The sequence below is a fragment of the Lemur catta genome, chromosome 6 (assembly GCF_020740605.2).
Source record: "Lemur catta isolate mLemCat1 chromosome 6, mLemCat1.pri, whole genome shotgun sequence".
Classification (NCBI taxonomy): domain Eukaryota; kingdom Metazoa; phylum Chordata; class Mammalia; order Primates; family Lemuridae; genus Lemur; species Lemur catta.
The window spans coordinates 62,687,061-62,712,101 of record NC_059133.1 but is presented as its reverse complement, the minus strand read 5'-3'; the positions used below and the strand labels follow the sequence as shown (position 1 = coordinate 62,712,101).

General features: G+C 35.6%; 2 protein-coding genes across 13 annotated transcripts in view; one reads left to right on the top strand and one right to left on the bottom strand.

The window, feature by feature from the left end:
- The window catches only part of PUS7L (pseudouridine synthase 7 like), a 38,884-nt gene extending 30,930 nt beyond the window's left edge, over positions 1–7,954 (bottom strand). For 6 of the 7 annotated variants that reach the window (XR_006735815.1, XM_045553991.1, XM_045553992.1 and 3 more), the window contains exons 1-2: positions 7,889–7,954; positions 3,743–4,668 (exon numbers count right to left, since the gene is read on the bottom strand). Coding sequence is in view for 6 of the 7 variants with exons in the window: in XM_045553991.1 (XP_045409947.1) it covers positions 3,743–4,652 (910 nt within the window). In the remaining variant the exon portion in view is untranslated. Of the gene's footprint in view, positions 1–3,742; positions 4,669–7,831 lie in introns of all 7 variants that reach the window. The other variant, XM_045553990.1, reaches the window with a different exon arrangement.
- Positions 7,955–8,081: 127 nt separating this feature from the next.
- Positions 8,082–25,041, top strand: part of IRAK4 (interleukin 1 receptor associated kinase 4) — a 36,834-nt gene continuing 19,874 nt past the window's right edge. For 3 of the 6 annotated variants that reach the window (XM_045553984.1, XM_045553983.1, XM_045553985.1), the window contains exons 1-8: positions 8,112–8,238; positions 12,860–13,029; positions 15,519–15,664; positions 16,574–16,756; positions 17,329–17,489; positions 18,433–18,497; positions 21,333–21,447; positions 21,923–22,032. In XM_045553984.1, the coding sequence (XP_045409940.1) occupies positions 12,869–13,029; positions 15,519–15,664; positions 16,574–16,756; positions 17,329–17,489; positions 18,433–18,497; positions 21,333–21,447; positions 21,923–22,032 (941 nt within the window). In that variant the 5' untranslated portion in view covers positions 8,112–8,238; positions 12,860–12,868. Of the gene's footprint in view, positions 8,239–8,922; positions 8,957–12,859; positions 13,030–15,518; positions 15,665–16,573; positions 16,757–17,328; positions 17,490–18,432; positions 18,498–21,332; positions 21,448–21,922; positions 22,033–25,041 lie in introns of those variants that run through there. The other 3 variants (XM_045553981.1, XM_045553982.1, XM_045553986.1) reach the window with 3 other exon arrangements.

The following is a 25,041-nucleotide window of genomic DNA, read 5'->3' as shown; positions in this document are numbered from 1 at the left end:
TTACCACATATCAATTATATTCTTAGCAGACTGATTAGTGTAACAAATCATTAATTTAAATAAACAGTATTTTTTAGTCAAAATACAGAATCAGCATCATAGATTTCAGCTATTATTCTTAAATGCTGCTTGGCTCATTAAAGGCTTACAGAAAAAAAAATCCAAATTCCTTCATGTGTTATTCATATCTGGCCCAAATCTACCTTTCCAGTCTCCACATGCACCACTTTCATTCATATATCCTATAACCCTGACACAGAGAACTTCTTGGAATACCTGGATGGACTATATATTGCCTTCCACAGTTTTACACTTTTACACACTTGAATCCCTGTCTAAAATATGTGTTCCCTCCATTTATTATTTGCCATACTTCTATTCATTCTTGAAGATCCAACAGCAGCAGCACTTTTCTCTACAATCTTGCATATGTCATTAGGGAAGCTCAGGAACATAAGAAGGAATCTACAAATTGTCTGACATATCAGTTTGGTGATGATAGTAGCCTAGGTACATAAGTATTTTTTTTATCCATGAAGATTTAGAATTTAGTATAGAAATATTTAAGAGAATCGAATCCATATTATTGTGTTAACCTATATCTACATAAAAGTTTATGAACTTGAATGTTTAAGAGAATGAGATGTGTAGTTCCAATCAAAAATATTTAATTGATTTAAATTTGTCATTTTACAATGATTCCTATTTAAGTTAGTAAGCAATTTGGAAACGTTTACAAAACTTAAAGGCCACTAAATTTATAAGTTTAATTTATAAGTTTTATAACATTTTCTTAAATACTTAGAAAAACTGAAGTATTAAAAAAGGAATCAACTATACTAAATTTTAAAATTCAATTTTAGAGACTTCTGCTTTGAGCCATGTTGTAATAATTGATACCAGATGACCTCCCACTACAAACAAATATAAAACTGGGCAAAATGTATGAAACAGCTGCTTTTAGAGCCTGGAGAACAGGTACCACAGAACTGTGATCCAAAAGAAAAACAAATGAGGTGAATCCTAAAATGCCCTAGTTTTTTGCCTAGAAGTATGTTCTGGACCATACATAGCACAGAGAGGAGGAATTCAGGTTCAGGAGCACCTGGGTTTGGTGGTTTTAGCTCAGGCTTTCTCAAGAGGTTGCAGTTGGATGTGGCTCAGTGGGAATGCAGTTATTTAAAAGCCTGAAAGGAACTGCCTTCAGTTGCAAAGGGGGTCAATCACATGCCTGGAAAGTTGGTATTGGCTGCTGGTGAGAAGCTTCAGTTCTTCTCCAATGGGCTGCTTGAGCATCCTCATAGTAAAGCAGCTGGCTTTCCCCAGATTGAGCAATCCAAGACAAATGGACAAAAAGTATAATACTTTTTATGACCTAGCCTCAGAAATCACATCACACATGCAGTTCTCCCTTAAATTCTTGTTAGGTTTCAAGGCTGAATGCTTCCAAAACAAGGATCATGCTTGCATTATTGACCATTATATCCTGTCCATTGGCAGATAAATGGAAAACTAAAATGTGTTATATCCCTACAATGGGATATTATTCATCCTTAAAGAGAAAGGAAATTGTAACACATGCTACAATATGGATGGACCTTGAAAATATTATGCTAAGTGAAATAAGATTATCATAAAAGGACACATACTGTATGATTCCACTTATATGAGGAAACTAGAGTTGTCAAATTCATAGACAGAATGCAAAATTGTGGTTCCTGGGGTGGGGGGAAGGAGAGGGAGAGGCGGAGGAGGGATTGTTCAATGGGTATAGAGTTTCTGTTTGGGAAGAAGAAAAATTCTGGAATAAATGTTTTTTTCCCAAAGTGTTCTATTTTTTACATAAGTCTACTTGTTAAATATTTTCATATGAGTTATTCTGATTCCTATAAAAGGTTGCCTACACAAAATCTAAGCTAGGCAAAATTTATCTTTGTCTGTTTTTGTTGTTCTTAGACTTGAAGGTATCGCAGTATCTTCATACTGCCTCTGGTGAACCATCAAATCCTCCTTTTAACATATCCTTCGAAATGTTCACAGCTTTAGAAAAACTAATTTAAACTAATATATAAAGTTTCAACAATTTTTTGACTCATTAAGCCAAATTAATACTGTTAGAATTTCAAGTAGCACAAATAAGAATTCCTAGAATTGGAATGTCTCCAACACAAAGAAATGATAAACGCTTGAGGTAATGGATACCCCAATTACCCTGATTTGATTACTATACATTGTATGCCTATATCAAAACATCACATGTACCCTATAAATATATATAACTATTATATACCAATAATTAAAAATAAAAATTTTTTTAAAAATCAAGAATTCCTGGAGCTGCTGAAATCACTCATCAGTAATTCCTTACACTACATGTAAAGCTAGTATTGTTTCCTTGAAAATAGATTTACCTGTTAACATTATTACATGCCTAATGTGTCAAGTCCTATACTTCATACATACGTGCATGTGTGTGTGTGTGTGTGTGTGTGTGTGTGTGTGTAGATATATATACAACCAGACAGAAATTACCAGGAGGAAAAAAGATGCTAATATTTAAGTAACTATTACATACTAAACAATTTCATTAAATTATTTCATTTAATCCTTAGAATACAATTATGAGTTAGGCTTTTCTATTACCCCATTTTTCAAGTACAACCAAAAGTTATGAATTGTTAAGTAACTTGCTCATGGTATTATTCTTTCCAGTTTTACATCTGTAGAATCAAATCTTAATGATATTAAAAATTTCATAAATCTTTTTGTGAACTAAAGTCATAATGTGAAATCAAACCCACATAGCTCCAAGGTCTAAACTCTTTTCATTTATACCTGTGGTCCCTTCATAGTAGAATCCTATATGTACACGGCATACATATCTGTACCATACGTATCTGTGTAAATTTGGGTTTTTCTCTTAAAATTTTTATAAATAAATTTATAAATAAATAAATTTATAAAAGATCATCTGAAACATTTCCCATCTATCAAGTAGGGAACAGACCAATTAAACCTGGTCAGCTGGACTTGTACAGTGAGAGTTCATCCCTGGAATTAAATATATCCCCTAAAACAGTGATTCTCAAAATGTAAGCCCCAGACCAGCAGAAAAGCATCACCTGGGAATTTGTGAAAGCCCCACACCAAACCTTCTGAATCAGAAACTAGGAATGAGGCTCAGTAACCTGTTTTAATAAGACCTTTCGCTGACTATAATACATGCTAAAATTTGAGCGTATCTTCCCTAGAGGACTGACAGAACCGTTTTCAGGTTCCCTACCTTGTGTACACAAAGTATTCTCTTCACTCTCCTAGATACAGCAAATATATTCTTATCTCCAAATACTTGATTTTAATTAAAGTGACTTTCAAAACATGAAATCAAGATTTGCCTTCAATAAAAATTTACTAAACACAATATAACTGCTTCAACTTTACATATTTGTGATTATGTTAACTGTAAATGCCTGTGTTAACCATACTTTCATCAATAAGGCTAATTTTTACATTTAGTGTAATTTGAAAGGCATTATCTTCCACTAAGTAACAGAATAAATAAGAATTCCTAGAGCTGCTTAAATCACTTGTCAGCAATCCCTCTCCCTACATGTAAAGCACATATTCTTTCTAATACTTCTCTAGCCAAGTCTGTTTAATTCATTTGAAATTATTCGGCTTTTACACAATTTTAAATTTAACTAAGCTTATCCAAGAAAATGACGATGATTAATTAAATTACCTGTATATATATCTTTTCTTTCCTGGCATTCAAGAAGAGACCTTTTCCCATGCTTGTGTGCCTTTTCCCGAAATCTTACTGTTATCACCACATTTAGATTATTAGCATTGTAATTCAGTTCAGGAAAAGATTTGGTTTCCACGAGATTTCCAAATTTCTTGTTGACAAAATGGTGGACGGCTTTTCTGTGGTCTTTGTTTGCATCAGGTTTAAAGGTAAATTTGGAATTTTCTTTCTTTGCATCCAAATATTTAAAAAATTCAAATGCTTCTTCTTCAGATACTAAGTGACAGAGTTCTTTATAATCAAGATTTGGTTTTACAACAATTTCACTGTTTTTTCCTACAGTCATTAAAAAAGGAAATTTCTGCCTAATAGCACTATGTAAACTAGCCCTCTGGTTTTTATCAAGGATTCTGCCTATTGAAAATTCAGGAGATGGTCCAGTTAGCTCAGTTTTAGAAAGCCACTTCTCTTTTATATCACAGGCAAAACAATTCAGTAACTCATTAGTTTTTTCATCTAAAAAGGGGCTTACTACATCAGCTTTTTCTTCACATTTGGAAATCCCATTATTGATAGTATCTTCCTTTTTTGAACCAGACTGATGATTTTGGTCACTATCAGAGCACCTAGCCAAATTATTAACTTCTTGGCTACTTCTATCTTCAGAGGATAGATTTTGAAGATCTAGTTTTGGTTTTTTGGGAAAATTATTTGGCTCAGGTGGTATTTCACTAATCTCACAAACAGGCTCATCAATGGTCTTATTAACTAACTCTCCCTGTTCATCAATTTCAATAACAATAAAGTCACTTGGTGAGCTTTTTACCGTGCCATGAAATCCAACATGATCATTAATAAAACACAGAGAACTAAATCTGATTCTATAATCTGTATCTTCTTCCATTCTTAAATAGTAATGCCTACAAAAGAAACAAAAAGGCAGTCAGTTACCAGAAAGAGAAGCTGTGGATAACAAAACAGAAATAAGTTTACAGGATTTATTTAATTCTGTCTCCTTTTTACTTCTGAGTCCTCTTAAATGACATTAATAACTTAACTTATGATAATGTATCATGTGTACTTTGATTCTCCTATACCAAGATGAATTAATAGGCAAACTATTTCTGGTATAACTAGTGATTTATAAATTGAATCTTTACTCACTCCAGGTTTCCATCTAGTATTCAGGATTAAAATGGTCAATTTTAAGTTTACCTTAAAAAAAAACATTTGTAGGCCCACAAAGAAGAGATGAAAACATAGGACTATTTACAATGACTTGTCCAAACGCCATCCCTGGAGCCGAAAATTTCCAGCTAATTTCAGAGAATTTGTGGCTAGATTTTTATATATTAGAGGTTAGAGACAGAAGAGAGGAAGACATTGGAATGGTCTAAATTGATAGGTGAATGAAGTTCTTAAATACCAACTTGCAATTTGGTTACATTTCAAGGTATGCTTAAGTTAGTCCTGGACTTTTAGCCTTCTCTAAAGCCCCCTTTGGGACAGATAGAAACTTCTGAGATTGACCCAGAGGAAAATTCCAACTGTATCATTGGCATCAGAGAGAAGAAACCCTTACAGAGCTTTCTTGAAGCAGTATACAAAAGAATGGTACTCTGAGAAAGCCTTCACTATATTTTTCACACAACCCATAGCTACCACACCACATGGAGGTGCAGGAAAGACAAACTGCCCAGGGGCTCCATACTACTCAGTTCTTTGTGTTCCACACACTCTCCAGGTAATTTACCATTATCTGGACCTTCAGCCCATTTTTGCAATGTATCCTACTAATCTGAACCAATTTAGCAAACCATCCTCCTTCTCAATCCTTTCCACTGTACGATGTAGAAATCACAGAAAATTCTCTATACCCAAATTTTCTAGGGGATATACAAGGATATATTTATTTTCCTTAATTTTTTAATTTCCTTCACAGTTCCCTCAATTTCTTACCTTAACTGAAACCTGGCTATTTCCCCAAGTTGCTGCTTTTTTAGTCTTCTCAAATGAAAGCTATTTTTAGTTCCACACCCATCTGCCTTATGACCTGGAGGCCGTAAATATTTTCTACATTTGCCACTGATCCTTCCAAGATCTTTCTTCCTCTGCTACCTCCAAAAATCCCAATTCCTTTGAAGATCATGCCATCAGGCTTTACCATCTGCTGCCATCCTGTCTTGGATCCCCTGAGAACTCTTCGTTCACTGATGACCTCTGGCTCACTATCTTCTTATCCAGCATGACTTTCGTGATCATCCATATGGACCATCCATGTCACATCTTGCTCCCTCAGTTCCTCAATCTCAACCTCAACCTCCCATCTCCACTTCTTCTTTGTCATCCACTCTCATGGTCATCACTTTGACTTTCTCATCTCCAAAAACTGTATCAACTTTATGCATCTGATTCTCTGATCACTCCCACTGTCCTTCCTCAACTCTACTTTAAAACTTTCATTCCAAAAATATTTAGATATCGTGAAGGTTTCTAATTCCTGCTTCTACTACTAGCCCACTGTAGTCCAAACTCCACATAGCAGCCAGAATGGTGTTCTAAAAGGTAAATTAAACATCACAACCCGGTTTGAACTCTCTAATAACATTTATAATAAAATCCAAATTACTTACCTTGGTTTCCAAAAACATCTAAGATTCTGGACTCTGACTTCTCTTGCATATTTTATCACTCACTATACTCCAGCTATATTTGCCTTCTTCTGTACTTTTATGCTAACTTTCCTGCTGCCTAAATTGTTCCTCCCCAATCATATTGCTTCATCTTTTAGGATTCATACCTTCAGAGGTTTTTCTTGACCAATAATCTATAGGAACCTGCAACCTCTTTCACAAAACCCTATTTAATTTTCTGCTTTGCATTTCTAGTGTATGTTTTTATCATTTATTGTCTATCTCCTCCAACTAGAAAGTTAGCTTTATGTGTGCAGAAACTTTGTCTGCCTTACTCACTAATGGTAATCCCACATTTAGAATAGTGTTGAGCACATAGTAGGTCTGCGATCAATACTGACTGTTGAATAAATGAAACTGGTGCAAAATAAGAGCTATAGGAGTGAAGTGGAAGAAAGAAGGCATCACTTTGGCCCATGATGATCAGGAGAGGCATAAAGCAAGAAGTGGTTATCTAAGTCCTTGAAATGGTTCAAAAGATAGGAATGAGTTAGAGACATCATAACTAATGTACAAAGAAAATACATAATGTGTGAGAGAAAAATAAGCAGCCTAGCCTAGATACAGAACAGTAGGGGGTGGTGGTGGGGTTAGTACAGTTCTGGAAAATACAGCTCGATGGATGCCAGGCTATGGAAGAGACTGAATGCCCCGTCAAGAACTTAGAATCTATTGGGTGGTCAATGGATAGCCACTGGAGGCGTTTGAGTAAAAGTGTGACATAATCCAAAAAGGTGCTTTAGTAAGATGTCACTGATGAACCTAAGCAGGATGCATCTGCTGGAGTGAGAGTTGGAGGAGTTGAAAAACAATGTGATCATGAGCACAACTATGGGGACTTGCCTTGAAAGAATAATTATCTTTTCTTTCCCCAGAACAAGGAGGAAGATACGAAGACGTTCTACGCTAGTGAAAAAGGTAGGGAAACTTGAGGAGAAAGTAATAATGAGGGAATTCCAGCCAAACATTGTAGTAAGAGTGGAACCGAACTGGAGGGCAGCCAAGGAGCCCACGTGCCGTTAAGCACGAAGGTGCAGTGTTTCCCTGCAAGAGTTTGCTGAGGGGAGTGCCGGGTGGACGGTAGATTGGCTGGCCCATGGTTGAGGAATTAGGAATGCTGGGAAGGCGTCAGAAATGGAGAAAAGTAGTTCCTTTTCCTTGACGCTCTTCCTTCACCAATCCCTCAAGCCCTGTCGAACCCACTCCGGCAGAAGCTGCCACGCCGCAGAACTAAAGCAGCGTTGCCTTCCGGCACGTCCGAAGGTATCCTCTACACGGCCACAGCTCTATTTGTTTCCTCTCCCTTCCCCAACCCCTCCCGCCCCAAGGCTGGACACTGGCCCACTTCGCCCTTCTTTGGGGGCAAATGGTTGGGATCCTCAATGCCGACCTTGTCAACAACCCATACACAATCCTCACACCGCGCTGGAAGCTCGACCCGGTCTACCTCGGTCCAGATGAAGGGAGTCCTCAACGCTGTACGCATGCCCGGAAGCCTTGCGTTTTTTTTTTTTTTTTGTCTTTTTTTTTTTATCCTCCGACAGTGGCGTATTTAAAGGAGCAGGCTCCCTCGTAAAGAAGCGCCCTACGGCAGACCAGGAATTGCTCACTTCGTGGAGCCACTGGGAGGGGCCAAAATAAATGGGGACCCTGACGAGAATGACGGGGCGGGGCCTGCCGGTTTGGTCCCGCCCCGTCCCGGTCTTCCGAGTGCGCTCGTTCTTTGCCGGCTCGCTCCGCCGGGCGGCGCTCCGCCCGCACTCCGCGCCTCACGCCCCGAGCCCCGCGCCCGGGCAGGTAAGGGATTCGCCTCCTTCATGGAAGGTTTTCCGAGGTTTTCCGAGGTCCGTGTCCAGGCCTCGGTGCCTCTGCTCCCAGGGTGTAAGAGACCGTTGCGGAACGGAAATCTTTTCATCAGTGAGAAACAGTTAAAGAGGAAGTAGGTTGCGTGGGCAGAGCTTGCTCCAGGCGACGGAGTGGGGTGGGTCCCCGGGAAGCTAGAAGTTCGTGGGACCCGAGGATGAACCTAAGGCTGAACGTGAGGCGCGGAGGGGCGTCACCCAGCCATTCTGGGGCGTAGTCGGACCGCGCCTCAGGTTTCTCACCTCCGAGGCTGTGTGTTCCGTGAGCCCATTTACGAAATGAATTCTCTTTTCCTGAGAACCAGGAAGTAAGGCCAGCACCTGGCAGAGATGCTTGTCGCATGGACGGCTTTCGGAACCTCCACTCGATTCTAGTAGCGTGTTTCTCCGGCTTCCAAGTTTCCCGGGAATTAGAAAGTGGGGAGGGGTTGCAGGGTCATATAAGTACATTAACAGATGGGGGTGGGGGGGATGTCCCTGACAGCCTAGAAGTGAGAGAGGAGACAAAAGGATAAAAGCAAACCCTGAGAAAGCACTTTCAGCCATTTCGAATGGGAACTATTAGTGCCTCAAAATCCTATCTGTCCAAGGCGCCTATAAGAAGAGGATATTAAAATCTGCCTTTTCCCCTTCAGGGAGCAATCCTTGAAGAGGTCTGTCCGAAAGTTCAGATTTCTTCTGTCCTGTTTTCGTGTGAAGCATTCATTTGAAGTTTGCTTTTTACCTGTCCAAACTGAGCTTCTGGCCAAACTTGCTCCTTCCACAGTCTTCATCTCAGTAAATGTCAGGAAACTTGTTCAAATCAAAAGCCTTGTTGCCATCTTCTCCCTCTCCACATCAGCACATAGGATTCTGTTGGCTCTACCTGAGAATCTATCCAGCATGCCCTGGACTTCTGCCCATGCTCTGCTGCCGCCCTAGTCCAAGCCTCCAGCCCGCCCCACCTGGATTATTGGGACACTCTCCTAACTGCTCTTTTCCTGCTTGTCTGTCCTTACTCCGACGTCTTTTATTCTCAGCAGCCCCAGTAGCCTTTTAAGACATGAATATAGCGCTTGTCTCTTCTCTTCTGAAAACTTCACTCAGAGGGTAAACGAAATCAGTACAAAGGCTATAAGGCGCTGGGAGACGTGGTTCCTTTACCTCTCGGACCTCATCTGCTACTTGCCTGCTCCCCCTTCTGCCGTCCCATCTCCTTGCTGTTTCTCAATGGGCCCACTTCCAACCTTTGGGTTTACTATTCCTTTTGCCCAGAAACTTCTCCCACAGATATCTCAGTGGCTGGCTTTCTCATTCTTTCAGACATTTAATCAAATGGCACCTTCTTATTGAGGCTTGCTCTGACTACCATATTTAAAATTACAGCCCCTCTGTTTTTTTTTGGGGGGGGAGAGTTCTATTCCATCCGGCACCATCTAACATACCACAGAGTTTATTTATTTGCTTGTTGTCTGTCTTTCTCCATATAAGCTCCATGAGTTCAGGTCTTTTTTTCTTTTCTAATTTTCCTAATGCTCTCCAGAGGCCTGGAATAATAATATCTAGCACAAAATAGACATTCAGTAGATATTTGATGAATGAATGATATTATATTTTTCTAAAATATATTCAAAGCATTTAAAATTACTTACTATTGAGTTAAATCAGTGTTTGAAAAAGATATTTTATGTTTAATTTATGGCACACCAGCACAAATCCCAATTTGAGAAAGGCAGCCCTGTATACTTTAATAGGTCTGGAAGGTATCACCAGCTTTTGTTCATAAGGATATTGAAGTATCCAAAAATAAAGATTAAGGGTTATATAGCATATTTTGATAGGAACACATGGAAGTGAATAATATGTTTTAGAAATGTTTGAAATATATGAAGAGTACTGTGGTTGGTAAAATAAGACTGCCACCACCTAAAAAACTTAGATATATTCTCAGATCTCTCATTTGTACCCCTCAACAATCGTAGCCCCTCACCACAATTCTGAAAATTAAGCTTAAAATACAACTCTGCACATTTCTTTTTTTTAAAAAAATACATGATACAAGAATAACTTCTGCCAGAAAATAATAATTGCTACTTTTTTTGGCCACTTATTATGTTACAAGATTAGGCCCTTAGTGTTTGTTGATTTTAATTCTTACATCAATTCTTAGGTATTACTATCTCTGTTTTTCACATGAAGAAGCCAAGATAAAGAGAAATTGGTTTACTAGCCCTGGTCACAGTTGGGTATGATTAGAACCCAAGCCCATGCACCCTCCAAGTCCATCTTCCCTTCACCACTGTACAATCTCTTCTGCTGATCAGAGTGCTAATGAAACACAGTCTTAAAACTTTATTCATTTGACAAGAATTTTTTACACTCCTAAGTCAGGTATAGTACTTTGAGAACATGCACGTGTGTGGGAAGGCATTGGGTTCCACAAGCACTGATTTTAGTATACTTCTCAATTGCCACACCACCTTGTGTACTTGTCTGACTTGCCTTATTGGAAAATATGAATGGGTTTGCTTTGCTATGAGATTTAATGGTGTGAGAAAACAGCCATGAAGATATTTATTTATTTATTTGTAAGCAATATATTCTGTTCCACTTCTGTGTATCCTAAGTTTACTAAAGTAAAATCTTGAACAGTTTGAAAATGATGACAGTTTTTAAGTTTTTCTACATGGTCTATTTTCATCATTGAAAAACAAAATGAAAACAAAACCACAATAAAAATCATCACCAAGGGATAATGACTGTTAGCATTTTGGCTTATGTTCATCCAAGTGTGTGGTTGGGAGTGGTTTATGAATTTATGTTTAAATTAAAACTTTAATTCCTGGTATTTTGGATTTTGGGGCACATATGTATAGAGGAGTTGTCAAAAGGCCTTCCTTTTCCTGGCATCCCTACACCATTACTTCTGCAAGAAATCTGGGTGCAGAAGAGCTACCAAAATTTATCCCTGGCCTTAAGATAGTCTGTTTTTATTCTTAATTCCCGGTATTTTAGCTGTAGTTTTTAGGATTACTAAGCAGTTCTGTCTTTTCTAGCTTTGACAATTACATTGTACTTTTTACAGTAAAGAGGAATCTTAATAGATAAGAAAAAATAACTTGAAGAGAGCAGTGGCTCTTAGGTAGATACGATTTCTTAATTAAAAAAAAAATCATACTTTCATTCAGCACCAATGTTTTAAGTAGCTGCTAAAGTGAATTTGGTTGAGTCCCTGCCCAGGAGAGCATACTGTCTAACAGAGAAGGCAAGTGCATAAACAATAAAATATAATAATAGAAGAAAGACTGAGTGACATTTTGGACCAAAAGAGATGACTATCAGGGAAAGCCAATAGTGCCTTTTGAGTTGGGCTTAGACGAACAGCAGGCATTTACTGGGTGGCCCTTAAGTTTCTTGGGCAATTATTTTACCTAGCCCTAGATGACCTCACTTCCTCTTTCACAGAGAAAATAACATTATGAGGGAATTCTCCCTCTCTCTTCAAATATATCTGTATTCAAACCTCTGCTTCCCTCTTTCTAGATTAAGAAGAAGTTTCCTTCTATTTAAGGCTGATTTCTTAATCTATATTCACTATCCCATTTGTATTGCCAATCAGTTACATCTTAAACCTTTATTCTAGCAGTTTTCGAAGTGTAGTTGGTGTCTCCAAGATTCTTTCAGGAGGTTTATACAGTCAAAATCACGGATGAGTAAGTGAATCATTCAGAATGCGTTAGATTTTAATGTGCAAGTTCATTGATACAACTTCAGATTCTACATGGCAGCTTATGTTTGTGTGAAGCTGGATTTTTTTTCATTTACATCAACCAAAACAACATACTGCAGCAGAATAAATATAGAAGCAGATATGAGAATTCAGTTGTCTTCTATTAAGTTAAACTTTAAAGAGATTTGTAAAACTGTAAAACAATGTCATTCTGATTTGGGGGAAAATATAGTTATCTTTATTAAAATATATTATGCATGCTAACATGTAATGCATTTATTGTTATTTTAAATGAATTAGGAATAAGTAATTTAAAAATTTCTCAGTGTCAATTTCTAATATGGTAAATATTATTAGATATAACCAACATAAACAAGAGCCTTTTGGGATCCACAATTTTATTTACTTCTACCAAAGATTACGTAAATTTTTAATAGCAAATAAGTATTAATACTTACTGAGAAAAAGTTTAAATTAAAAGATAAATTTCTTTTATTAATAGATTTGATTTCTGAATATGCTCACAAGAATTTTTCTGATAAGGTAAATAAAATTTTGCTTTTTTTTGTAAATTTCACTTGGAAAATATGAGTGTCAGAAAAAAGTCCTCCAATCTTTATTGACATTTAGAGGTGGGAAAAAAAGTAAACCCATAGGACAATTAGAAAAAAATAAATTATAATTTTAACATCTCAGGATATCAATGACTTAGCTTTGGAATGCTCCTTTATTACGGTATAATCAGTTGCCAATATTTCATATGATATAGCAAAGTCTGATATATAAGCTTACAGATGTCATCTCTAAAACTACTGTAAAATTTTGATGAAATTTTTCCATATTTTAGGAATAGAAGATGAGCAAACCCATAACATCATCAACATATGTGCGCTGCCTCAATGTTGGACTAATTAGGAAGCTGTCAGACTTTATTGATCCCCAAGAAGGGTGGAAGAAGTTAGCCATATCTATTAAAAAACCATCTGGTGATGATAGATACAATCAGTTTCATATAAGGTAACATAAAAATTTTTTCTTTTTAAATTCTTATATCACAATCCAGAATGATTAATATATGTAAATACTGTTTAATATTGCAGTTTAGAAAGTGAACTTCTCTACTATGGAAAAGATAATGGTAATAAATAACTTCTTTTTTCTTTTTGCAATTTTTGTTTCATTTCGCAATATGTCATCTGGGCTAATATTGTGATGTTGCAAATAAGTTTTTGGGTTAGAAGCAAGATTCTCACTTGCTCTGGTTCTGTTTGGCAAATCAAGTACAGTTCACTCTGCTTCATACTTCTCATTTCCAGATTGAAGGAACATAGGAATATTGTAAGACTCTCCAATAAAATTCTGGAGCCTAAACTTTGAAGTGTATGAATCTCTAATGTACTCTATCAGTGTATTTTGGGAATTTTTCAAATTGATATTTTGAAGTTATTGCTTATAAGTGTACACACATCTATGAATAGAATTCTTAGATCTTAGCCAAGATTCTTCAATGCTATCTTCAGATAATTTCCATTTTCCCTTTTTACTCATCTCTGCTTGCTTTAATCTAAAATATAAATGCCAATTTTAGTTTCATCAGTCATTGGAGTTAAAAGCTGCCCATAAAAAAAAAAACAAAAAACCTATGTCAAAATTTGGTTTTGGTGACAAAAGGAAAAGAAATTTATCTGTGGTTTTCAGCATTGACCTGGTAAAGAACCTAAAGCCTTGGCTCCCATAGTAGTCCTTCCAGGAAGTGTTTCCTCATATGAAGGGTGAATATCTTAAATTACTTGAAAGAACTTCAGTTGAAATCTTGAAGCCAATTTTTAAAGTTAGTTGATATTACTGTTAAAAACTTATGAAGGATAGTTAGGGCAGTGGCAGTAGGAAGAAAAAGCTCTTCTTTACAGAGTAATGCCAGCAAATAATTATTAAAAGAATGATAGAATTAGAAAATTACAAATTTGCGACCACCAGTGAATAATTGATTCATGCAAGGCTCATTGGTGAGCCTAAAAACATAAGGTGAAATATTGTTGGTGAACAGGATGTGCACATGATTTCAAAATATTATCCACAAATTACTTATGAATTATGAAGGGGGATGGTACTTTTATAATGAAGAAATCTTAACCAAGTGATCAAAGTTCAGCATCACCAGTAATGGTACAAAATGCCATTATATATCTCTGGATGTGATATAGTGGGAAGAGCACATTATCACCTATGTAGTTTTCTTAGCAAAAATTTTAATCTGAATTTAATCATGAGAAAGTAGTTTAATAAATCTAGACTGTGAGACATTCTCCAAGACATCTAGCCTATACTCTAAAATATGCACCCCCTCCCAGAGGCACAGATTGAAAGAGAGCATGAACAAGAGCACAAATGTGGCAAAATTTTATCCATTGTTCCCTTAGTGAATCTAATTGAAGAGTAAATGGTTGTGCATCATTCTTTCAACTTTTCTGTAAGGTTGAAGTTTTTCAAAATAAAGACTTTAGAGGAAAAGCAGAAAAACTATATTGTTTAAGTTTTTAAATGTACTTTTGAAAACTACTTTTCAATTTTAAAGCAATGGAATGAAAATGAATCTGTGTTTTTCCTTCAATTTAATTGAAATATTGTTAAGATTAAGAAATAATTCCCTAATGTTATACATATTCTATTTCTTTAATTAAGCAGACTGATTTATTAACATTATATAGCTAGCAGAGTTAATAAGTCATATAGGACGTAATATAGATAAGTAGGTTGAGAGCACACCCTTAGGTCAAGTGAGATCTGAATTTGGATCTCTACTTGGATTCATCTTACTGGCTGTGTGGCTAGACGCTGATTACCTCTCCAAGCCTGGCTTTCTCATTAGTAGATTAGTATGATAATTATAGTCTCTTTAAACAAGTTCATGTGTGTGCATCCTATAGCACACTAAGTAAATACTTAGTAAATGTTAACTTTTATTATCGTCTTTGGCATCTTTTTTTTCATTCTGTCTGTCTTTCCTGTCTCTTTGTAATTCTTGCTTGTTCACTTGTTCTTCATTTCCCTTAATATTATAGAAGGTGCTGTGAGTGAGATGGGGCAGGGGGATCAATTCCTATTTTCATATAAACTCAATTTATAGATGCTATGGTTTGAATGTGTCCCGTATATGGCCAGAGTAGGTTAGCTGTTATCTCAAGAGTGGGTTACTGATAAAAAGATGAGTTCAGCCCCCTTTCTCTCTCTCTCTCTCTCCCCCCACCTCCCCCTGCCCCTGCTTTCTCTTTTGCTTTCATATGTGCATGTTCTTTTGCCCTTCCATCCTTCTACCATGGAATGGTACAGCAAGAAGGCCCTAACCAGATGCAGCCCCTCAATCTTGGAATTCCCAGCCTCCAGAACTGTGAGCCAAATAAACTTCTATTGTTTATAAATTACCCAGTCTGTGATATTCTGTTAGAGCAGCACAAAATGAACTAAGACAACAGACTAATTTTATTTCTTTGTTACTTGCTTTTAAGGAGATTTGAAGCATTACTGCAAACTGGAAAAAGTCCCACTTGTGAATTACTCTTTGACTGGGGTACCACAAATTGCACAGTTGGTGATCTTGTGGATCTTCTGGTCCAAAATGAATTTTTTGCTCCTGCAAGTCTTTTGCTCCCAGGTAAACTGTGACCAGGGCATCAACAATTAGAGTGGAAAGAAAAATGGCAGATATAGAAACATTTCTTCTTATGCTTACTTTTTTGTCATAGTAGACAAACATTACACTTGAGAGTCCCTTTCATTCTTTCAGCTCTCCCCAACTCTTTTTTTTTAATTTCAAAATATTAAGGGGGTACAAGTGTTTTAGGTTACATGGACCATTTTTGTAATGCTTGAGTCCTGGCTATAACAAGCCCCCTAGACAGGACACTGTGGACTCTGCTGTTAAGGTGATAAAAGCTTCATGAATGAGTCTGATCCTACCATTAAAGTTAGGTCATTTTGTGTCAGTAGGAAGTTTAGAAGGATACAGACTTTAGGCATCTAGCTTAGGCTGTAAGAAAGTAATTATTCTTTTGAGCTCTTGATTTTTTTTACCTTCAACTTCTATCCTGACGGGACTCTATGATCATGATTCCCATAGATTGTATTCTAGTGTGTTAGTGTCTAGTTGCTTTCCTCATAACCTTACTTTTCCCCATTGATTCCATTTATACCAGTGGTTCTCAACCTTTATTGTGAATGAGAATCATTTGGGTTCTTTTTATACATGCTGATTCCGGGGCTCTATTGCAGACCTGCTCAGTCAGAATTCTGGAATTGGGTTCAAGGTTCTTTAAAAAGTGCTTCAGTGCCTCTAGTACAGGTGGCTCATGGACCACTTTTTGAAAACACTGCCTTACCCTCCCTATCCATCTTTATCACAACTTACAGATTCTGCCTAGGGTAGCTTCTTGTGTATGCTTTGAAAATATGGGCCACCCTGTAGAAACTGGAATGATGTTAAATGAACCAAGTTTCTAGTTTAACTTTTTCACACACGCTTTTTCTTATGGAAGAACAACTTATATCTTACTTCATTTGACAGATGCTGTCCCCAAAACTGTTAACATGCTGCCTTCTAAAGAAGCTGTAACGGTTCAGCAGACGCAGATGCCTTTCTATGGTAAAGACAAGACATCTGTGAGACCTGTGCAGAATCCTAAACAAAACTTTATGCCCCCTGACTCCTCAAGTCCAGAAAATAAAAGTTTAGAAGTTAGTGATACACGTAAGTAACGTTTTCAGTGCTTTCCATTAGTTGATTTGTCATTAAAACTATCACTGCTTTAAAATAAAACTCTCCTTTTTATGCAGCAGTCAGAGGCACACTGGCAGTAGCTCTTTTGTAGATTTTTCCTCTTCTGATTTATTAAGTACCATCTTCATTGTATTAATTAATAGATTATCAGTGATTAGAGGCAATAGGGCTTGCAAACAACCACAGAAGCTATGAAAAAAAAATAAGTAAATATTTATATAACTTGAAAGAGTCACTTTTAAAAAAATAAAATATATGACTAGAGTTTTGGGTGGATAGACTAGACCCACCCAAATATTTTACTAGAATTTTGGGTGTGTGACTACAGTGTTTGGAGGGTAGGATCAACAAACAGAATTCTCAATATCAAACTTACAATTTATATTTTCAAAATGGTTTTGTCCTCTCCCACATTGCCTAATCTAAAATTATAAACATTTACATATATATGAAATCTTCCCATGAGAAAATACTGAAATTATTAAAAGAAATTTCTTTTTTGTTTAAGCAATTTTTTTCTTATTTTATTAACCTTATTATAGGTTTTCACAACTTTTCATTTTATGAATTGAAGAATGTCACAAATAACTTCGATGAACGACCTATATCTGTCGGTGGTAATAAAATGGGAGAGGGAGGATTTGGAGTTGTGTATAAAGGCTACATGGACAACACAACTGTGGCAGTGAAGAAACTTGCAACAGTAAGTTATATTTTCAAGAATAAAAAGAATGAAAGGAAGAGTTGTTTTCTAGTGCTATTAGTAGGTTTTAAGTTAATCTTTAGGAAATATATTATTTCAGTAGGTATTGTCTTTAAACAAACATCTTTCTAAGCTGGTAGTTCTTAACATTTAAAAATCCATTGAAAACTATGGGCCCTATCCCTAGAAAAATGTAGCTGTGTACACAAATACATGATCATACATGTAATGGTGGGAAATTCACAAAATGAAGTTGAAAAGCCCTGCTCTACAGAGTGCTTCATGCATGATCAGTATTAAAGTGGTAAGATACTCAGAAAATTTTTTAAAAACAACTTTGTTTGCATTACTTTTCCCATTTAAAAATAAAGTTTAGAAATTATACATTAAAAAAAAGGAGATTAAAAATTTTCTTGTCTGAGTTCTTTGTTACCATTTCTATTGAGGTTTTCACCTTTTATTTATTTATTTGTTTGTTGTATTCTGAACCTGCTGTTATATCCTAAAAATATCCATAGAACAATAACAAAAAAGAAATCAATAGAATACATGTGTATATAATGAGAGTCACTCTATGCAGTATAGGTTACAAATGCTTTTGCAGGTTTTGTTTTCCTTTTTGATTTCAAATTTACTTGTGTTTTCTGTTTTCCAGATTTTTTTTCAAAGTTTAGATGCAGTAAAGTCTCATATTATTTCATTTTGTTCTTATAACAACTCAGTGAGATTTATATATATTTTTTATTTCACTAACCAGCCGTGGACCTTGAGCAAATCATTATTATGTCTAGACCTCAATTGTTCTATGAAATGGGAAGAATAAAACCTTATTATTTTAAAGAAAGGGAGATCAGGTGACTGACCTCTTGAGCCACCTTCCAGCTTTAGGATCTTTGGAGTTATTGTATTGTATTACATATTGTATGCTATTTTATTTTTTCAGATGGTTGACATTAGTATTGAAGAACTAAAACAACAGTTTGATCAAGAAATAAAAGTAATGGCAAAGTAAGTGTTAATTTGGCAGTGTCATATAATGGAAAAGAAAAGGACCAAGAGTAAGGAATCTGTTTCACTCTAGTGTATGCTGTGAATTAGTGATATTTGCAAATATATAAAATTAAAATAAAGGATTTAGATTAGAGGAATTGAAAGTACTTTTGGCTCTATAATTCTATGACTACGTATACTCATGTACCTGTAGATTAAACAGCAATTTAAGTCAGTATTTTAAATCACAGCAAAGTTATATGGAATGTCAACTATCTTCCCTTATCATGCTTTCTGCTCCCAGAATTCATAAGAGATCAATTATAGAGATACCTTAAAAAAAAAAATCTTTTATAGAATAATAGACCTTTCATTGTAAGTTAATACCTGCAAAGCAACTAGGGAAGTGTTCCATGCAAAGATGCTTTGAAGGCATTGACCCAGTATGCTGAAAAATGTTTGCCATCATCAGGAACAAATAAGTTATAGATAATTTATTTCAATAATTATAGTGATTGATATTTGAGTGTGTACAATATGCCAGACACTGTGCTGTGTACTTCCTGTACATTATCTCATTTAACCCTCACAACTGTTACAACCTCCCTTCTTTTTCTTAATTGAGATTTAGAAATATTAAATAATGTGGCCAAAGTCATAGCCAGTAAGTTTTAGAGAAATTATTTAAATCCAGATGTCTGATTGCAACAGCCTAAGCTTTTGGTTGTAATCCTGGTGGGATTTACCAAATTATAGCATTAGACCCACTACTGTAAAATCACCAGTTCCAATTACTTAACCATAAGAAGGAAAGAATAGACTGAAATTGATTCATGCACAATAAAAGTAATACACACTGAAAAACGATCAAATTTCTTTTCTTCTGAGGATTTGTTTTCCCCACCCTTACCCCCCACTCTCCAATCCTAAAAGTAATTTGTTCAAAGTAGGTAATGTGGGAAATACAGGAAATTTTTTTTAAAGTAATAAACCATCTCTCAAATATACCACTCAGAGATAACCATTGCTAGTATTTGATATACTTGCTTCATGTATATATAGCATTTTTGCCATGTCATTAAGAATAATTTGAAAGCATTTTAAATTATTGTACAACATTCTAGCATATGTGAGGATCATATTTTATTTAAGTATAAGTCTGCTAGGTTTATCTCTAATTTTCAATATTACAAATGAAAGCTTCTTTAAAGCTCTTTGTACATGAATTTTTAAATGCTATACTATAAATTTTATAGTAATTTGTATTCCTACCGGCTATGTATTACAATTTCAAACTTCACTGCTTTCTCACCACCACTGAACATTTTTACTACTTTTAAATAAGTGCCAATCTCTGGATCTTCCTAGAAGAATGACCTTGACCGTTCTATTTATTAGTTTTCTCATCTATAAAATGAGATGAATGAGATGATAATGATAGTACTTCATTAAGTTATTGTGGGGGTTAAATTTTAAAAAGGAGGTAAATTACTTTTCACAGTGCCTTGTCTATAGTATAAACCCAGCAAATGTGAGCTATTCGTGTCTAAAATGTGCCAATTTGGTGGAAAATGGAGCACATATTGCTTTAATTTACACTTCTTAAAACATTTATGAGGGTAGAGGAAATCTGATTTAATATAACAAGATGCCAGAACTGTAGATCATTTTGAATGAACAAAATGCATAAACTGGAATGGAACACTTACATGTACCAGGTATGTTTCTAGGCTCTTTTATATATATATATATGCTCATTTAATTCTCACAGCATCCATATTATATAATAGGCACTATTTTCTGCATTTAGCACCGTAAATAAATTGTCTTCCCTGAAACTTAGGAAGTGTGGGGCTCACAGCAGGAGGTGAGTGGCTGGCAAGGGAGGGAAACTTCCCATCTAGGGAAACTTCCCATGGTTCGCATCACCGCCTGAGCTCCGCCTCCCCATCCATGGAAAATTATCTTCCTTGAAACTGGCCCCTGGTGCCAAAAAATTGGGGACTGCTGTTGGTAGAAGCTGAGGCTCAGTGAGGTTGTTAACTTTCGTGTTGTTTTTTTTTTTTTTTTTTTTGAGATGGAGTCTTGCTTTGTCTCCTCAGGTAGAGTACAGTGGCTTCATTGTAGCTTACTGTAACCTCCAACTCCTGGGCTCAAGCGATCCTCCTGCCTCAGCCTCCCAAGTAGCTGCCACAGCGCCCAGCTAATTGAGGTTGTTAACTTGGCATAGGTTATATGTCCAGGAGGTGGCAGAGCTGGACTTTAAACTTAGGACTTTGAACTCTGAGCTCTGTTTTCTTTCTGCCGTACCACACGTCTGCAGTTTTGTTATAATACTCTTTAGTTTTATTACTTTCAAGTATATAGAGAAATTCAAATTAGGTTATAAATAATTAAATGTGATTAAAGATCAGAATTGTCTAAATTGGGTGTAATTAAAGATCATGTCTATAAATCAGTGCTTTGAGTATGTTAGAGAATTTGTGAAAGTGTTATCATAAAAGTTTCAACAGACTTCTTGAAATCTTGTTTGTGGTGTCATCGAATATTGTGCTAAACAAAAGTAAACATCAGTCCAGTCCTTAACCCTACTACCACAAGTTCCAATGATCTGAATTATTTGTCTTTCACCATAAAATAGAAAGTTTTGCTTCTAATGTTGCTCAATATGGGCTGAAAACTATTTATAGAAAATTATAAATAGTTAATAAACATGTATAATAAATGATACATAGCATATTATTTTCTTGCTCTTTTTTTCTGTTAAAACTCTAAATTGAATAACTTCTAACCTAAAGCTGAATGTATAAGTGTTTACTAAAATAGTCTTGCATGGAAAATTATTTGTCACAGGTGTCAACATGAAAACTTAGTAGAACTACTTGGTTTCTCAAGTGATGGAGATGACCTCTGCTTAGTATATGTTTATATGCCCAATGGTTCGCTGCTAGACAGATTGTCTTGCCTGGTAAGATGTTTGTTCATCAAATTGTTTGGCTTTGTGTTGATATGTTGAAATACTAATATTCACTTTGTGACAGAATCATTTAAACCACATTAAACTTAATATTTTTCCTGCTTTATGAAAAGTAAACAACTTTATGATATATAAACAACTTTATGATTTATAAACAACTGAGATTGCTATTCTCTATGTAAACAACTGGGATTGGTATTCTCTTAGGTGATCATCTAAAATGTAAAATTATAAGTCAAGGTTAGATTGTGAAGATGCTTTTATATATTTTTATCTTCAAGTAAGAAATGCTAACTCCCATTTCATCTTATTTGAAGATTATTTTTTAACAACTTAAATAATTGTAGTCCTAAATTCTTAGTGCTATAATATCATCTCCAGTTGTTGCCTAGAAAAATATTCTGTGTTAGATATTTTCTACAGATTTTTATCATCCTTTTTTTTAATTGGTTTGTTTCTTCATAAGGATGGTACTCCACCTCTTTCTTGGCACATGAGATGCAAGATTGCTCAGGGTGCAGCTAATGGCATCAGTTTTCTACACGAAAACCATCATATACATAGAGATATTAAAAGGTAAATGCTACTGTTAAAAAGTGTTTGGAAAGCCATCTTTAAAGAATAATTTGTTCTCACGCTTCTATTCACTATTCACATGTATGTCTTAGTGTACAGCATCTGGACTTTTTCCCCCGTCACTCCATAAAAGTTCTTCTCACTAAAAACATCTATAATCTCCTTTATTCCAAACCCAGTGACCTATTTTCAGTACTCATCCTACTTGACCTTTTTTTTTTTTTTAATATCATGTTATTCTGTTCTTCTTGCCACTTTTGCCTTGTGGAAATTAGGTTTTTTCTTAGTTTCTGGATCACCCTCTTTTCTGGATCACCTTCATCCTCCCTGAGTACTTTTTGATTCTCTTCCTTCATATGTGTTTATCTAGTTAAACATTTACCTACTATATGCTAGGTAATGTAGATAATATAGTTAGTAAAAGTAGCATATATAGTTTGACATCAATCAAATAATCACAAAATAATAATAGAATGTTAGTGTATAGTATAGTATATAGGATTAGTATAAAGACAGGTTCCCAAGAACATGATATTTAAGCTGAGATCCAAAGAATGAGTAGGAAATTAGTAAGCGTAATTTGAGAGTAGCTATAGAAGATGGGGAGAAGAACATTCTAGGCAGAAGGAACTACACTTGTAACTTGAGTAGTGAGAGGGTATATGAGAACATGAATGAAAAATGAAATAAATGCAATATGACTGACATACAGAAAGCGAAGTAGTGGATGGGAGATAAACTGTAAAGATAGGCAGGGAGATAAGTGCTTTAGGACCTACTGGACCAAGATAAAGATCTTAGTTTTATCATAAGTATAATGAGATACAGTTGAAAATTATAAGTAGGGATGTGGCATCAGATTAAGTTTTGCAAAGATCACTTTGACTGCAGTGTAGAGAACAGTTTGTAAGATAAAGTAGTTAGTAGGATATCACAGAAGTCTTGGTGGTGACAATTCATATGAAGAGAGGTGAGAGAGAATAAGATGGCAGGACTTACTGATATCTTGGCTGTGGAGGGGAAAGTATCAGGAATGACTGCTGAAATTATGGCATCCAGAATTGCATTCTGGAATGATTGTGGCATGATTCACTTATGTAGAAAGGACTTAAAGAAGACCAGGTTGGGCTGGGGTTAGAAGGGTGGTTGGAAAATGTGAGTTTTCTTTTGTATATGTTGTGTTTGAGGTTCTTTTAAGATACAGAAGTGGAGATGTTAGATTGTGTGATATATAGATTTGGAGCCAAACGAAGTCTAAGCTGAAATATAAATGTGTGTATTATTTGCATAAGATGATAATTGAAGAGTTATCATAGGATTGTATTCACTTAAGGAGAGACATAGACTAAGAAAAGGTCCTAAGATTAAGTCCTGAGGAACCCTAAGACTTAATGTAAAAGAGAATGATCTTTTAGAGGAATCTAAAAAAGTATATACACACAGAAAGGTAGGATGAAAACCAGGAAAGTGTGATGACCTTGAAAACATGGGAAGTGTTTCCCAAGAGGGAGTAGTAAAACGAGTCAAGTGCTTTAACCATTGGATTAGAATCATGCAGGTCATTAGTGACTTTATGGAGACCCATTTCCAGGTAGTAATTGGGTCAGAAATCAGATGGTAGTTGAGGAGAGAGTGGGAGATAGAGAACTTCAATGTGAGTGTAGATAAGTATTTTAAGACATTTTACTAGTGAAGTGATGGCTGGAAATAGATGTGTCATTTGAGAAATGTTTTTTAAGATAGCAGAGACTAAAGCATGTTTATATGCCTGTGGGAAAGATCCAGATAAGAGGGAAAAGCTACAACAGAAAAGAAAGTGAGATGACTCATAGAGAATGTTCCTGAGAATGCAGGAAACAGCCCAGGCAGAGGGCCTGACCTTGGGTAAGAAGAGAGATACCATCTCCCTTCCCTCATGTATTGATGTTCTTACTTCATTATCTATCGCTTCTCTTCTCCCTGCATGTTCTTGATGAGTGGTATTATGTTGACTTTAACTGCTGTCTCTACGTGGGTGACTCTCAAATCTGTGTCATCAGCTTCCAATCCTGTATTTTCAGTATTCCATACCAAAAACACTTCACCTAGATGTCCCACAGAAGCCTCTAAGTCAACTTATCAGAAATCAAACTCATCGTCTCTTCCATCCCAAAGTCTTCTTTCTGTATTTCATTTCTGATCAAATGAAGTCACTATTCATTCTGTCTCCCAAGCTAAAGACTTTCTCATTCCCTATATCATAGTAATTACAAAGTTCTGTCGAGTGTGCCTCAAAATTTGCATTTTTCATTTATCTAAACAGAGGCTATGCCTCTGTTCAGACCCTCATTATTTCTCATTTGCTTTATTATAAACCTTTCTGCTTAACCTAAAACCAGTCTGTACCAGTTTTCATCTATTCAATACAACACTGCCAGGTTATGGTCCTAAAGTCAAGTCTGGTAACATCAGTTCCCTACTATGGAAAGTTTAGCTGGTATCCTGTTGCTCACAGGATAAAGTTAAAATTCTTCCCATGTTCCATGGACACTAGTTCCTTGAAATTGATCATATATATACCATGTGCTTTTATGTTTTCATCACTTTGTACATGTTACTCCATTTGCCTGAAATGCCTTTCTTTCACTTTCCTTGTTTTCAAGGTCATCACACTTTCCTGGAATAGTTTAAAGAAATGAATAATTGAGATACTTTGGTTAAAAATTTGAGTTAAATTAGAAATGTTAGGGAAAAAAATAGGAAAGGTGTTTTGGAAGACTTTGTGGAAAATTATCCTGTAATAAGTTATTTGTAGAATAATGAAAATATCTCTTAAAAACATGGAGTTTATTTTTTTTATTCTTCTAAAATTTTCCTTAAGAAACAAAGAAGAAAAGAAGACAGTCATTTCTTTTTAGCTGTAATCCAAATTCTACATTTATTTCCACAAATTTCAGGGTTTTATGATACATACTATAAAATGGTATACTCTGTATATATGTGTGTTCATATATGTATGCATATATACAT